We start from the raw sequence: 14,665 nt of genomic DNA, 5'->3' as shown, positions 1-14,665 counted from the left end.
GTCAAGCAAATGAACCCTCCCACAGTTCTGCACCACCAAGTTTAAAGGCCAAGTCTACAGAAGTACTCAGTACACCCCCTGCCATGTCATCGCTGGCTTAACGTTATACCCATTCAGCCTGGCTCTCCTCCAGGTCCTTCCTGTGGTCTCTACCTTCCCTCTGACACACATACACACACACACACACACACACCTCTGCCCTCTGCTGCTCTCTCCCAGCACCCAGTCATATGACAATACCACCCACCGTAGGTGGGGTCAAAAGAAAACCCATACATTAGTGTTCATCAAGTTTCCTACTGTGGAAATGTGCAGAAAAGGAACTACTACACATAAAGACTAGTCAAAAGCCACAAAGTCCCAGTCTTTTTCTGTTTTAACTTAAAAGACAAGAGCACTCAGGCCAAGAATGTTAAGAAGTTGAATGAACTCTTCTAATCAAGGAAACAAGTTGCCTTCTCTAGCACTCGGAGAGCAAACTTAAAATTCAAGAGTTTAAAAACAAAAAGACTGGATAAATGCATCTGAATATAAGAATACTGAGGAATCAGCCTTTAACAGTGTATACATTTTTTAAATAAACACAGCATTACTGTAGCAGTTTGAACCACAGTACTGTATTTACAAGTTAAAAAGAGACACTCTTGTTCCTGGCACCCCAATGCCTTAAGGCTTTAGACAGAAGGGTTCCCAAACTGGTCTTTCCCCAGACTTCCCCTTTGCCACTGCCTTTGTTCAAGGGCTGGCTTCTCAGCGAGGCCTACAGGCAGTTTCCCAATGGTGCAAGCACTCAGGAGGGAGCTGAGGCAGCATCAGCACAGTGACATAATCATTTGCCTCAGCCCAGCAACCCGCCCTGCAGGGCTCCATCCCAACAGGCCCCTCGGAAAGGCCACAGACAGGCTATCTGTGCACAACTACTGGAAAGAGTAAAACAAAACAACTCAAATTCCACCAGGAGGGGACTGGCAGAATAAACCACGGAACATCGACATCATGGAATGAGAATGATCTCAACATACTCCTAGCGTGGAGTGGAGTCCGGGGGAAAGTGAGGTGGGACAGTGTGTGCAGCTGGCAATGTCTAATCTAAGAAAGGGAAATACAAATATGTTTGGATGTTTTTCTCGTGGAAGGAAAACCATAAAAACTGTGATGGAGTACTCAGGAAGGGAGGAGTTAGCATGGAGATGACAGAACATACACAAGGCTTCTTTAAATAGACCTCATTTTGTAGATTTAATTTTGGAAGTAAATATTTTATATAATTATAAAGCAATTAGATTTTTTCAAGGTTTTCCCTAAAAATAATCAGAAAAAATAAAACAAGTGAACTTAAATGTATACATATACATTTAGTGGTATAATCTCAGACAGAGGAGCTATGACAAGTAACTTTAAAACTACAGTAATTTGACGGTTCATTCCTTATGGGATACATCCAAATGCCAATAAGAACTGTCAAAAACAGTTCTAGACCTGTGTTCACTAGTCCTGTTGTTGATGGTGGAGTTCATAGTGTTATTCAGAGTCTATGTAATGAGGGATAAAGCAACTGAAAGCAAGTGAGCAATCGTGTGATGTTCTATTCAGTGGCCCCTGGCCCTTCAGCATCAGCACCACCTGGGCATTTGTTAGAAATGCTCATTCTCAGGCCCCACCCAGACGTGTTCATTCAGAAATGGGGAATGGACCCAGCCATCTGTGTGTCCACAAGCCCTCCAGGTGACTGAAGCAGCACGAGCTGGGGAACCTCTAACTCTAGCCTCCTCAAGTACCCATGAGAATTAGGATTTTCAGTGTGGAAAAGAGAAAACACAGAGGATGGAGCTGTTAATTAAAACCCTGCAGCCCTGAGTTTTCATCAAAAAGAGTGAACTTATGATGTATTTTATCTTAAAAATACAAAAAACAAAGAACAATTCCTAGGCTGGTGCAGTGGCTCACGCCTGTAATCCCCAATGCTTTGGGAGGCCAAGGTGGGTGGATCACCTGAGGTCGGGAATTTGAGACCAGCTTGGCCAACACGGTGAAACCCTGTCTCTACTAAAAATATAAAAATTAGCCAGATGTGATGGCATGCACCTGTAATCCCAGCTACTCACTACTCGGGAGGCTGAGGCACAAGAATCTCTTGAACCTGAGAAGCAGAGGTTGCAGTGGGCTGAGATCGTGCCATTGCACTACAGCATGGGCAACAGAGTAAAAGCCTGTCTCGAAACAAAACAAAACAAAAACAAAAAACAAACAAACAAAAATTCCTAGCTATTCCTAGCTCTGCCTATTGAAAAGGCCTCACAGCAACTAGGAGCCCAAGCTTGCAGACTATGGTCTTGAAATACTATTTTTCACTAAAAGGAATCAGGGCTCCTTGGCAATTGCTAAGTGCAGATCAGGGCATTAAACGTTCAAAATGAGCCCGGAACATCTTGTCAGGCTAGATAGGAAAGAATCTGACAAAGACGCCTCTATCTTAGACCCCAACGTGAAAGAGACTCTCCCTGGCCAAAGGGAGAACAACCTGCTCACCAACGAGGCAACAATGCAATGGACTGAAACACACCAAGTATGTTCATAATGATTAAGTTCACAGCCACACTAAACAAACAACAAAAACACGCCAACTGATCACCTCTGAAGGATGCCAGTGAACCAACTCACTTTGAAAATGGTTACACAGGCCGTGCACGGTGGCTCACGTCTGTAATCCCAGCACTTTGGGAGGCTGAGGCGGGAGGATCACGAGGTCAGGAGATCGAGACCATCCTGGCTAACACGGTGAAACCCCGTCTCTACTAAAAATACAAAAAATTAGCCCGGCGTGGTGGCGGGCGCCTGTAGTCCCAGCTACTCGGGAGGCTGAGGCAGGGGAATGGCGTGAACCCAGGAGGTGGAACTTGCAGTGAGCCAAGATGGAGCCACTGCACTCCAGCATGGGCGACAGAGCAAGACTCTGTCTCAAAAAAAAAAAAAAAAAAAAAAAGACATAGGGAAATGAGAATACCACCATTTTGCAACCTTTAGGGAATTAGTGATGTGAAAATAAATGGCTGCCAATTTCCAAAAGGAGAGGTAATCAGACATCACGCACCTGCTGGAAGAACAGCACCAGCCATGATAAAGTCCTGCCAACAAAAAATCCAGCCTGAAGCTGACCCAGCCTCCAGCTCCAACTACCAAAGTCTAGGCAGTGGGACCTTTTCAAGACAAACAAGCCAGGTTCATCAAGTTATAAAGAAAAAAAAAGACAGAGGGAACATGAAGATTTAAAGAGACTTAAAGGATTTATCTAAAAACTGTATTTGGATACTAATTCAAACAGTTTTAAAAATGGACATTTAAGACACATTGGAAACTTAAACACTGAATATTTGGTATTAAGAAACGTTTTAGGCCCAGGCATGGTGGCTCACACCTGTAATCCCAGCACTTTGGGAGGCAAAGGTGGGCAGATCACCTGAGGTCGGGAGTTCGAGATAAGCCTGACCAACATGGAGAAACCCCATCTCTACTAACAAACCCCGTCTTTGTAAAAAAAAAAAATACAAAATTAGCTGGGCATGGTGGCACATGCCTGTAATCCCAGCTACTCGGGAGGCTGAGGCAGGAGAATCGCTTGAACCTGGGAGGCGGAGGTTGCAGTGAGCCGAGATCGCACCACTGCACTCCAGCATGGGCAACAAGAGTGAAATTCCATCTCAAAAAAAAAAAAAAAAAATTAGCCAGGCATGGTGCCATGTGCCTGTAATCCCAGCTACTTGGGAAGCTGAGGCAGGAGAGTTGCTTGAACCCGAGAGGCGGAGGTTGCAGTGAGCTGAGATTGTGCCACTGCACTCCAGCTTGGGCAACAAGAGCGAAACTCCATCTCAAAAACAAAAACAAAAACAAAAGAAAGAAAGAAACGTTTTAGGTGTAATTAAAAAATACCATGAAAGAAAAAAAAAAAGAAAAAAATTTTTAAAAAGAAAAAAAAATGCCATAGACTGGGTGGCTTAGAAAACAGTTTTTTTTGTTTTCTCTCTGAAAAGACCCTAAGAAAGAAAAAAAAATCGCAATGTATTTTCTCATAGCTCTGTAGGTCAAGAAGCCTGAGATCAAGGTGTCAGTAGATTAGGTTTCTGGTGAGGCCTGTGTTACAGACTGCAGACAGCCACTTCCTTGCTGTTATCCTCAGGTGGCCTTTCCTCGTTTCAAGGGGGAGGTGTCCTCTCACTCTTCCTCATCTAATCCAATAATAAAGGGCCCACCCTCCTGACCTCATCTAGCCCTGGTACTTCTCAAAGGCCCATCTCCTATTCTTAGCACACTGGGAGTCAGGGCTTCGGTGTGTAGGAAGGGACACAAATGTTCAGTCCATAACATCCATTCGTGGATAAATTATATGTCTGAGATTTGCTTCAAAATAATATAAGACTGGAGAGAATTGAGCAATTCACCTAATTGCTGTAGTTGGGTGAAAGGTTTGTAGGGTCTCTTTATAATATTCTGTCTACTTTGATACATATTGCAAACTTTTATAATAAAATATGTGAAATGTTACAGTTCTTCCATTTCCCTTATCCTTCTTTTTCTTTTTTCCATAGCACTTGTCACCTAACATTATTTGTCTATTGTCTATCTCTTCTTAACAGAATGTAAACTCTTAAAGGGTTGGGATCTTTGCTCTCTGACATAACCCAAGCCCCTTCAGCAGTAACTGGCATGTAATAGGTGCTCCGTAAATGTTTGCTCACTGATGAAAACAGCCCAACTCCTCCACACTCCACACTAGACAACCCAGGATCCCCAAAGGACAGAACAGACTACAGGAGAAGCAAAGACAGTGCTGGGTATCAAGTTCTCAGAATAGGAATTTAATTTTGGAATAAGACTATACTAAAAATTTCTAGTGTATAGCTTACTTACTCAATTCTTAGAATGCTAAAGTGACATTTTTATTTAATTATATGGCAAAGGCTTTCTCAGAGGCATAATTTTAGGGACAAACTCCCTGCTTCCATGTGAACAGATGGTGTCTGCCTTCCCTAAGTACTTGGTAAAGCAGGAGTCATCAGACATGCTAATATTGGTCCGAGCTGTGCTACTGAACAGTTACACTGATCATGGCCAGTCACAGCAAAACCAGCCCTCAGCTCCTCAACTTCAAAATGACTTCTGATGGCCCTTCTCATTAACCTGGATGTTCAGAGCTTGCTGACTGGTCTAGGTGAACTGACAGTGCCCACAAATGGCAAGCTACAGATTGAGTTAAAGTTACTATCCAAACAGGTGGTTGTCAGTTCCAAGGCTCCGCTAAAAATTTCAACCCTGAAATTGGTTTTTTTTTGTTTTTTGTTTTTTGAGATAGGGTCTCACTCTGTCGCCTAGACTGGAGTGAAATGGCACAAACATGGCTCACCGCAGCCTCAAATTCCTGGGCTCAAGTGATCCTCTGGCCTGTCTCCCAAGTAGCTAGGACTAGAAGCACGCACCACCACGCCCAGCTAACTCTGAAACGTATACAATCGCTTCAAACTGCTAACAGATCTCAGTTAAAAATAAGAAAAATGGGCCAGGCGCGGTGGCTCATGCCTGTAATCCAGCACTTTGGGAGGCCGAGGCGGGCAGATCACAAGGTCAGGAGATCGAGACCATCCTGGCTAACACGGTGAACTCCATCTTTACTAAAAATACAAAAAAATTAGCCGGGCCTGGTGGTGGGCGCCTGTAGTCCCAGCTACTCGGGAGGCTGAGGCAGGAGAATGGTGTGAACCCAGGAGGCGGAGCTTGCAGTGAGCTGAGATCACGCCACTGCACTCCAGCCTGGGCAACAGAGCGAGACTCTGTCTCAAAAAAAAAAAAAAAAGAAAAGAAAAATGTCCAAACATACAATGGAATGGTCCCTGGTCACTGTTTAAAAAATGGAATGGTCCCTGGTCACTGTTTAAAAAAAAAAAAAATTGCAAACAGGGGCCTAAAATAATATTCAGAAATGAAACACCATGTAACAAACGTCCAAAAAGCCACATAAGGGTGAGAGCACAGAAGAGGCTGGACTTTTCCTAAGAAGGGATCACCCCACCTTGTATCCACATCTAGAACCCAGAAGCCCAAATGTCAAGATAACATTCCCTCGGTCAGGAGTACAGGAAGGACAAACCTCCAAAGACAGACGCAGCTGTCTAAAACCAAAGACGCTTGATGAATGCCAGCCACTGCGCGCTTGGTAGCTAACACAGACAGTGGTGCGGCAGGCGGCATGGTGCCCCACAACATCCTAACCCTCAAAACCTGTGAATGTCACCTTATTTGGGAAAGGGGTCTTTGTAGACTTAATTAAGTGCAGGAGCTCAAGATGTGATTATCCCAGATTATCCAGGCAGGCCCTATATATAGCTGGATTCTAGATATATTTCAAAGATAATGTCAGTTGTGAGAGAAAAAAGAAGTCACAAATGACTCCAAGGTTATCAATTTTTAATTTAAAAACAAATATTCTCTAAGGCCAAAATACTGTGACTATATTTGACATTAAGAGCAGATAGAGGAAAGATTTGAGGAAGAAAGAAGGTGAGACACAGGACAGGAAGCCACAGGAGGCTCTGAGGCAAACAACCACAGAGGCAGGCACTGAGGTGGGAATGTTTTGACTGTTTAAGACCCTGCAGCTGTCTGGGCACAGTGGCTTATGCCTGTAATCCCAGCACTTTGGGAGGCCAAAGAGGGCAGATTGCTTGAGTCCAGGAGTTCAAAACGTGCCTGGGCAACATGGCGAAACCCCATCTCTACTGAAAATACAAAAAATTAACTGGGCATGGTGGCACACAAGCAGCTACTCGGGAGATTGCAGTGGGAGAATCACCTGACCCCAGGAGGTCGAGGCTGCAGTGAGCCGAGATCATGCCACTGCACTCCAGCCTGGGCGACACAGTGAGACCATGTCTTAAAAAAAAAAAAGACCCTGTAATCTTCTGCCGTCGCTGGTCTCTAACTCCAGATCTAAAGCCACCAGATCTAGAGTGGAGCACGGGGGTGGGAGGGTCAGTACTTGGAGATCAGTGTGCAATACCTTTGGAGACCACACACTTACACACTAAGGCATGCGACTCCAGGGAAGACACTCTGTCAACTGGCAACAAACTTTCCTATGACAAAAAATCCTTAAGTCAGTTACTTGTACTTCCATTAAAAGATAACCAACTTTCAGCCAGAGTGAGCCACACAATCACACTGTCAGTTGGCAGGCCTCTGGTGGAAGCACACAGCAAAAACTCTCTAAGGAAAGACTGGGTCATGTGTTATGCCCGACATACTTTTTTTTTTTTTTTTTTTTTTTTTGAGACGGAGTCTCACGCCAGGCTGGAGTGCAGCGGCATGATCTCGGCTCACTGCAACCTCCGCCTCCCAGATTCAAGCAATTCTCCTGCCTCAACCTCCCGAGTAGCTGGGACTACAGACATGAGCCACCACGCCCAGCTAATGTTTGTATTTTTAGTAGAGACGGGGTTTCACCATGTTGGCCAGGGTGGTCTCAATCTCTTGACCTCATGATCCACCCACCTTGGCCTCCCAAAGTGCTGGGATTACGGCCATGAGTCACTGCGCCCAGCCTTTATTTTTTTTTTGAGACCAGGTCTTGCTCTGTCACCCAGGTTGCAGTGTGAGGTACAATCACAGATCACTGCAGCCTTGACGTCCCAGGTCCAAGTGATCCTCCCGCCTCGGCCTCCCAAGTAGCTGGGAGTACAAGTGCACACCACACCTGGCTAACTTTTTTATTTTCATTTTTGTAGAGACAGGAATTCCCTATGTTGCCCAAGCTGTATCATACTTGATTATTTCAGAGATTCATCAGCACTTAAGAAAAAAAAAAGAAAGAAAATCAGACCTTTCCATTTCATTTGCATAAAGAACTTACTAGAAACTCTTCAGAAACACATCTTGTAGTAAAGTAGGTGTGTGAGCTGAAAAGAAAGGAAGCTTTTCACTTCTAAAGTATCAGTTCAAATCCACCCTGGAGTTGGGCTAATAACACTAACAGCACGGGTTCCCAAACTGTGTACCTAGGCTTCCCACGCACTACGCAGAGAGGCACCAAGAGATATTTTAAATTTATGAGGGAAACAGCAATGCTTGTGGTGTAGGAACCCCACATAAGGTATTCACAGTGTCAACATCAGATCAGAGCTCCACTTCTTTCGATGACATCATTATCGTCGCAAAACAGGGTGGCTGCTCTGATAAAAAGCAAGTACCACCAAAAAGAAGAAGAAAAAAAAAGAACCAAAGGGAGAAGCAGCGCCCAATCCGATCTTCAGGTGAGAGGTGCCACAGAGCTCCCGCAGGGCCTGCCCCCCACGTAGAACACTGCTGCAATTAGGAAGAATGATGAAAATATTTTTTTTCTTCCAACTTACATATATTTTTTTTCAAACAGCTCTTGTTAGGACATAATATTTAATAAATTACTGGAACCTAACTACTTAATAAATGGAATTTTTAAGTATTCCTTTTAGCCTAGAGGTGCCATGAAAAAAATTACCGAGACACTAAAAGCATTGTGAACAGAGAAAATTGAGGAACCTCTCCTTAGTAACTTTTTTTGCACACTGACTATAATCCTGACACTCTCCTGAGTGCTTTACACACCCTTCTCAACCCGATGGGGTTGGTACTCTACCCGTTTCACAGCTAAGGGTCTGTGAAATTGTGTAAGAACCGAGGTCATGCGTACAAGACGGAATGGTTTTAGCCATGCTCGGGTAGGAATGACATAGTAAGCTAAGCACATCTGTTGGTGCTTTTAGTCCCTGCCTCCAAATACATACTCTCTGCAACAACTGAGACTTCCTAAGAAGAATGTTTCTCCTACTTTTCAATCTTTGGTTCAACATTGCCTTGAGAATTCAATATGGAACAAAATCTGCATTTATAACATATTCACCCATTTAAACAGACATTTCAAGTGACTTTTCTGGTAGCAAAACTAGTGATGGTTAAATCGCAAGCACCACATTTTCAGGTTTAGTAGAAAATTTCAATGTGCAAATTTAAAAACTTTAACCTGGCTGGGCGCGGTGGCTCATGCCTATAATCCCAGCACTTTGGGAGGCTGAGGCGGGCAGATCACAAGGTCAGGAGATCGAGATCATCCTGGCTAACATGGTGAAACCCCGTCTCTACTAAAAATACAAAAAATTAGCCAGGCGTGGTGGCGGGTGCCTGTAGTCCCAGCTACTCGGGAGGCTGAGGCAAGAGAATGGCGTGAACCCGGGAGGCGGAGCTTGCAGTTAGCCAAGATCACACCACTGCACTCCAGCCTGGGCAACAAAGCGAGACTCCGTCTCAAAAAATAAAAATTAAAATTAAAAAAATTTTAACCTACAGGGGAAAATCCCAAAGTCCAACCAGACATGAAGCTCTACATATCTGCTCATTTCTGTTGCCTGTTTTCCCCTTTAAAAGTTTCTAATATCAGACCTGGAACCCCAAATACAGAAACTCAGAAAAATGAAACAGGCAATAGATGTGACTAATGAGAACAGATCATCTAGAGGGAGGGTACTATTATTGTTCAGAGAAATTCAATTCCAAGCTAATAACAGGTATGTGCTATTGTAGGTATGAGGACAGTCAACAAAGAAAAGCCACAAATCACTGGAATTACATTAACTTTGTCACTAACTGAATGAGATAGCTGGAAAAGGAACGTGTCTTTCCTAATACACCCTTGGAACAGAAACCCAAGTCTATTTCAAAACAGAAAACTGACCCTGTGGCTGAAAAACACATCTACGCTAAAATTTAAATTTAGACCAAATGGATCTGCTGGATTTGTTTCAGTTTCGCCAGGCATTTTTCATGATTAATAAAATACACTACAAGTTTTCCTATTGCTATGATTCGGTCATTCATCACCCAACCCCGTCAAAGCATTAGTTCCACTAACTGTTCAGCTCCCATCCCTGCACATTTCACATACACTCTTCAGTATTTACAAGCTATAACTAGTTCTGAGTTTAGGAAGGCCCCTACTGTGCTAGTCCCTCTTCATAGGAGCCTGTTAGGCAGGAGGGTTAATTATGGGCTAAAGTCTATTAAAACATTTAGGGCCAGGTGCGGGGGCTCACGCCTGTAATCCCAGCACTTTGGGAGGCCGAGGCGGGCAGATCACCTGAGGTCAGGAGTTCTAGACCTGCCTGGCCAACAAGGTGAAACTGTGTCTCTACTAAAAAAGAAAAATTAGGTGGGCATGCTGGTGTATGCCTGTAATCCCAGCTACTTGGGAGGCTGAGGCAGGAGAATCGACTGAACCCGGGAGGCAGAGGTTGCAGTGAGCCGAGATTGCGCCACTGCACTCCAGCCTGGGCAACAGAACAAGACTCTGTCTCAGAGAGAAAAAAAAAAAAAAATTTGGAGAGCTTCAAAATATTAAAATAATTCAGGCCAGGTGAGGTGGGTCATACCTGTAGTGCTGGCTACTTGGCAGGCTAAGGGAGGGGCCACTTGAGCCCAGCAAGGCTGCAGTCGGCTATGACCATGCCACTGCACTCTAGCCTAGGTGACAGAGCGAGACTCCATCTCTAAAAAAATAATAATAATAAAATGAAGCGAAATAATCAGCTAGGTTTTAAAGTAATAATCTATTCTAATTACCCTTAATCTTTGGGAACTTTTCATTCTTCTATCCCTACATATACACAGTTTTTAAATTCACCTGAACCAGTTACATTCTATATTCTTCCCAGAAAGGTCTAAGCAGAATGCATTTTCACTGAAGTAAAATATTATACATTCTATGAAAAAAAAATTCACAACATGCATAAACTCTACTTTCATTTTAAAATGAACAGATCTGAGGTAATACCATTTCAAGTAAGAATTTAAAAGATTTTTGAAAACAAAAATGTTGCCTACTAAGAGAACTATGTACATAATATTAAAAAGTTAAGGGTTAATTAGCATCTGGGTGGATTTTTTTAAAGCAATTGTTCATACCACCTTCTCCTTTCAAAACATGTATAGCTGAAAGAGAGGAGCAAGATGAAGGCATAGAGTGAAACCAGGCCAAGTGCTTCCTAAAGCTTCAGTCCCAGATATACCACAACATAATTTCAAGTGGGAAGTATGAAGTCAGCTTTTTACCTTCACTTTTAAAGTGATCATTTTTCAAGTTAACTTTGAAAGTCTACTGAAGCCCCCTTCTCTTCTGAGACTCCAGTGAATTAAAGTTTGCACCTTCTAGGACAGTGTACCATCCATGCAGAGATTAACATTCACTATGTTGCTTAAGGCCAAGGGTTGGGGCTCAAGCCTGTAATCCCAGCACTTTGGGAGGCTGCGCAGGTGGACAACCCAAGGTCAGGAGTTCGAGACCAGCCTCACCAACATGGTGAAACTCTGTCTCTACTGAAAAACAAAACAAAAACAAAACAAAAAAAAAATTAGCCGGGCATGGCAGCATGCGCCTGTAATCCCAGCTACTCGGGAGGCCGAGGAAGGAGAATCGCTTGAACCCGGGAGGCAGAGGTTGCAGTGAGCCAAGATCATGGCCGAGATCATGCCACTGCACTCCAGCCTGGGCGACAGAGAAAGACGCCGTCTCAAAAAAGAAGAAGAAGGAAAAAAAAAATTCACTCTGCTGCTCAAAACACAGGAAAAAACCCACCACCAAGATGACAATCCAATAAATCTGTAGGAAAGAAAACCGCATCCTTCAGCTGTCCGTGATGCACGCATGTACAAAACTAAACATTAAATATCTCCAACACTGACCATCCAGATAACAAACTTTACCCCTTCAGTTATGGTTGAATCCAATAGAGCTTAGGAACTTTCTCCTCAGAAATGTATTTACATAATGCCTATAAATACATATTGCTATTGAAATGTAAGCAAGCTAGGAGGTAGAAGATAAAATTAGATGTGTGGATGTCCGTACAGGCAATGAATGTGTATCCAGCATTCACAACGTGCACAGCACTTTAGGAGAAAAATGTTCAACCTCTGGAAGACAGTAAAACTTAACATGAACTGCGCATGGCTTCATCTTCCCTAAGCACTGGGAAAGCCCCTGGGAAATTGCAGGGCCTGCAGACCAGCTCTACCCACATCTGCCCTCTGGGGCTGAAGGTGCACAGTAGGAAAAGACTTTCAGCTGACAAATATTCTGGGGAGGAAAAAAGACAGCTACTGCTGAACTATGCAAGTCTCCAATTTTAAATGAGACACAGTCCACTTCCCTAAGAAAAGTCTATCATCTAGTCTAGGTCTCTGTAGAAAAAAAAGAGAGAGAAGGAGAGGGGAAGAGAAAAAATAAAGCAAAAGGAAGGAAAGAAATAAGTCTATCATCTAAAGCTGAAGCAACAAAATTCAACCTTCAATATACAGTTTCTCAGGGATCTAACAGGAAGGAACACAGCAGGTGCACACCCGCTGACAGAGTGAGAGGGCAACAGGAGTTCTCACGACATACAGTCTACTGTGGCCTGGGCACCCAGATTTTGCAACAGAGAGTGCTTCCTTTCCAAGCATGAAAGACAATTAGAAAAAAACTAACTGCATCCATGCATGAAAATACAGAATACTGTCAAAGGTCAAAAATCGTAATAGTCTGAAACACCTCTCTGCAAGTCACCAAAAAGCCAACCAACATTTCAATACTTCCCATAAGCTCACTGTTCTTAACCGTATTTAACTCTGGAGAGTCACACTTATAAAATTTAGGGAACATTTTTCCCGTAACAGAAAAACAGTTCCTTTGTGTATGCATTAAAGGAAGGGTGCGGGGAGGACACGACACCCAAGAGGCACCAGGTGTCCGCAGTGTAGACTCGAGCGGGAGGCTGTTCATGGGGAGCAGCTCGCCTAAGCGCCCGAGCCTCGGCTTTCTCATCCGTAAAATGGTTGGAGTGCGCGGCGGGGAAGTGTGTAGGAGCGAAAGCAGTCCCGGCGGCTCTGCCTGACGCTTCACCCCGCAACAAACTGTTCCTACTTCGCCAACGCCTGCAACTCTGCCAGCCCCCAAGGACTTCCCCGTAGTCGGGGAAAGGGCGCCCGCGGGCAAAACCCCCTGGCGGAAGAGGCCGGGGCCCCCAGGTCCCGGGCGCGCGGCTCAACGGGGGCGGGACGGGGCGGCGGCAGCCCCCGCTCCTCGCCCTCGACGCCGGCGCCGGCGCGCGCCCAGTCCCGGGCAGAGTCCGCCGGGTTCCACCGGCTCCAACTGCAGCCGGCCCGACGGCGCCCCCCAGGGGTCAGAGGTCGCCCGGCGGGAAGGTCAGAGGGCGTCCCCGAAAAGTCAGAGGGCCCCGCCTCAGCCGCAGCCCTGGTCACACCTCCAGGAAGCGGCCCAGCCCGGAGCGCGCCGGGGGCTGAAGGTCTGGGGGCGCCGGGTGCATGACGCCAGGGCCCGGGCCCGCCCAACGACCGCCGCACCCTCCCCGCCTCCGGGCACTCACAGGTGACGATGGGCTTGTTCTCCATGGTGTAGATCACCGGCGGCAGCGGCTCCTCAGAGGCGTCCATGGGCGTCCGGCGTCACCGGCCCGGCCCCCCGCGCCCCATGGGCAGCCCCGAGGCCGCGCCGGGCCCAGCCGGAGCCCGAGCCTGAGCGGCGCCGCCCGCCCGGCCGCGCCAGGCAGCTCCGGAGCCGGTTGCGCCGCAGCTGCCGCCCGCCTCAGCCACTTCCGGCCTCGGCGCCGCCGCATGACCATTTCCGGGGCGCGCGAGGCTTCACGGGGCGGGTCTTCGCGGCGTTTCGCCTCCGACGGAAGGGCGCCCGGGCCGGCCGCGCGGGACCGGGAGGTGGGAAGTGGGAGGCGGAGCGGGGCTCCCGGGACACGTCCATCTTCCTCCCTCGGCAGTGGGCGCCCCGCTGGGCCCTGCGCCGGAGCTGAGGCCAGGACTCGGCAGGCGGGCCTCGCGCGCGGTGAGCGAGCCTGGACGCTCCCGGACCAGAGACGCCGGCCTCGCTGCCCTCGCGTTCCCCGCAGCTCGGGCGCCCCGCGGCGGGCCGCTGCTCCTCGGCCGGGCTCCTTATCGCGCTGGGGGCTCCCGCAGGCCCTCGCCGCTGAGTGTCCCCGGCGCGTGCCTTCCGCCTACCGCTGGGCTCTTCCTGTCTCCCTCACGCTGCAAATGTTTTTGTGGGGACCTGGCCCTCGGCATTTCGGAATGCCACAAAATAACCCTCACACTTAACTGCATATGGGCTTCTTGTGCACGTAAACGGGGGGCGGGGGGCGCGGGGCGCGGGTGTTTCTTTTTCTTTTTGTCTTTGGGGCAGGGTCTTCCTCAGTTGGCTCATGCTGGAGTGCAGTGGCGGGACACGGCTGACTGCAGCCTCGACCTGCCAGGCTCAAGCGATCCTCCCGCCTTGTTTCCCCCCGCCCCACCCCCTCCGCCAGTAACTGGGACCACGGGGGCAGCCACCACGCCCAGCTAATTTTTTTTTTCTTTTCTTTTGTCGGGATCTCACTATGTTTCCCAGGCTGGTTTCAAACTCCTGGGCTCAAGTGATCCTCCAGCCTTGGCCTCCCAAAGTGTTGAGATTACAGGTGTGAGCCATCACTCCCAGCCATAAAATGACAAAATTGTCAACCAAAAATAATCAAAAGGGTCAGAATCTAGAGTTTAGTCAGATGCGAAGCTTGAGGCGCCCAGGAAACATTATAAAGAATGGAAGTCAGTG

At 46.7% G+C, this 14,665-nt stretch overlaps 1 protein-coding gene across 1 annotated transcript in view; it reads right to left on the bottom strand.

Annotated features, from left to right (window-relative positions):
* TRAPPC10 (trafficking protein particle complex subunit 10) overlaps positions 1-13,679 on the bottom strand; it is a 94,294-nt gene extending 80,615 nt beyond the window's left edge. The window contains exon 1 of the mRNA XM_004062887.4: positions 13,437-13,679. Within this exon, the coding sequence (XP_004062935.1) occupies positions 13,437-13,503 (67 nt within the window). The 5' untranslated portion in view covers positions 13,504-13,679. The remainder of the gene's footprint in view (positions 1-13,436) is intronic.
* Between the last annotated feature and the right edge of the window lie 986 nt (positions 13,680-14,665).

The sequence above is a fragment of the Gorilla gorilla genome, chromosome 22, assembly GCF_029281585.2.
Source record: "Gorilla gorilla gorilla isolate KB3781 chromosome 22, NHGRI_mGorGor1-v2.1_pri, whole genome shotgun sequence".
Classification (NCBI taxonomy): Eukaryota; Metazoa; Chordata; class Mammalia; order Primates; family Hominidae; genus Gorilla; species Gorilla gorilla.
This window is presented reverse-complemented; position numbering and strand designations above follow the sequence as displayed.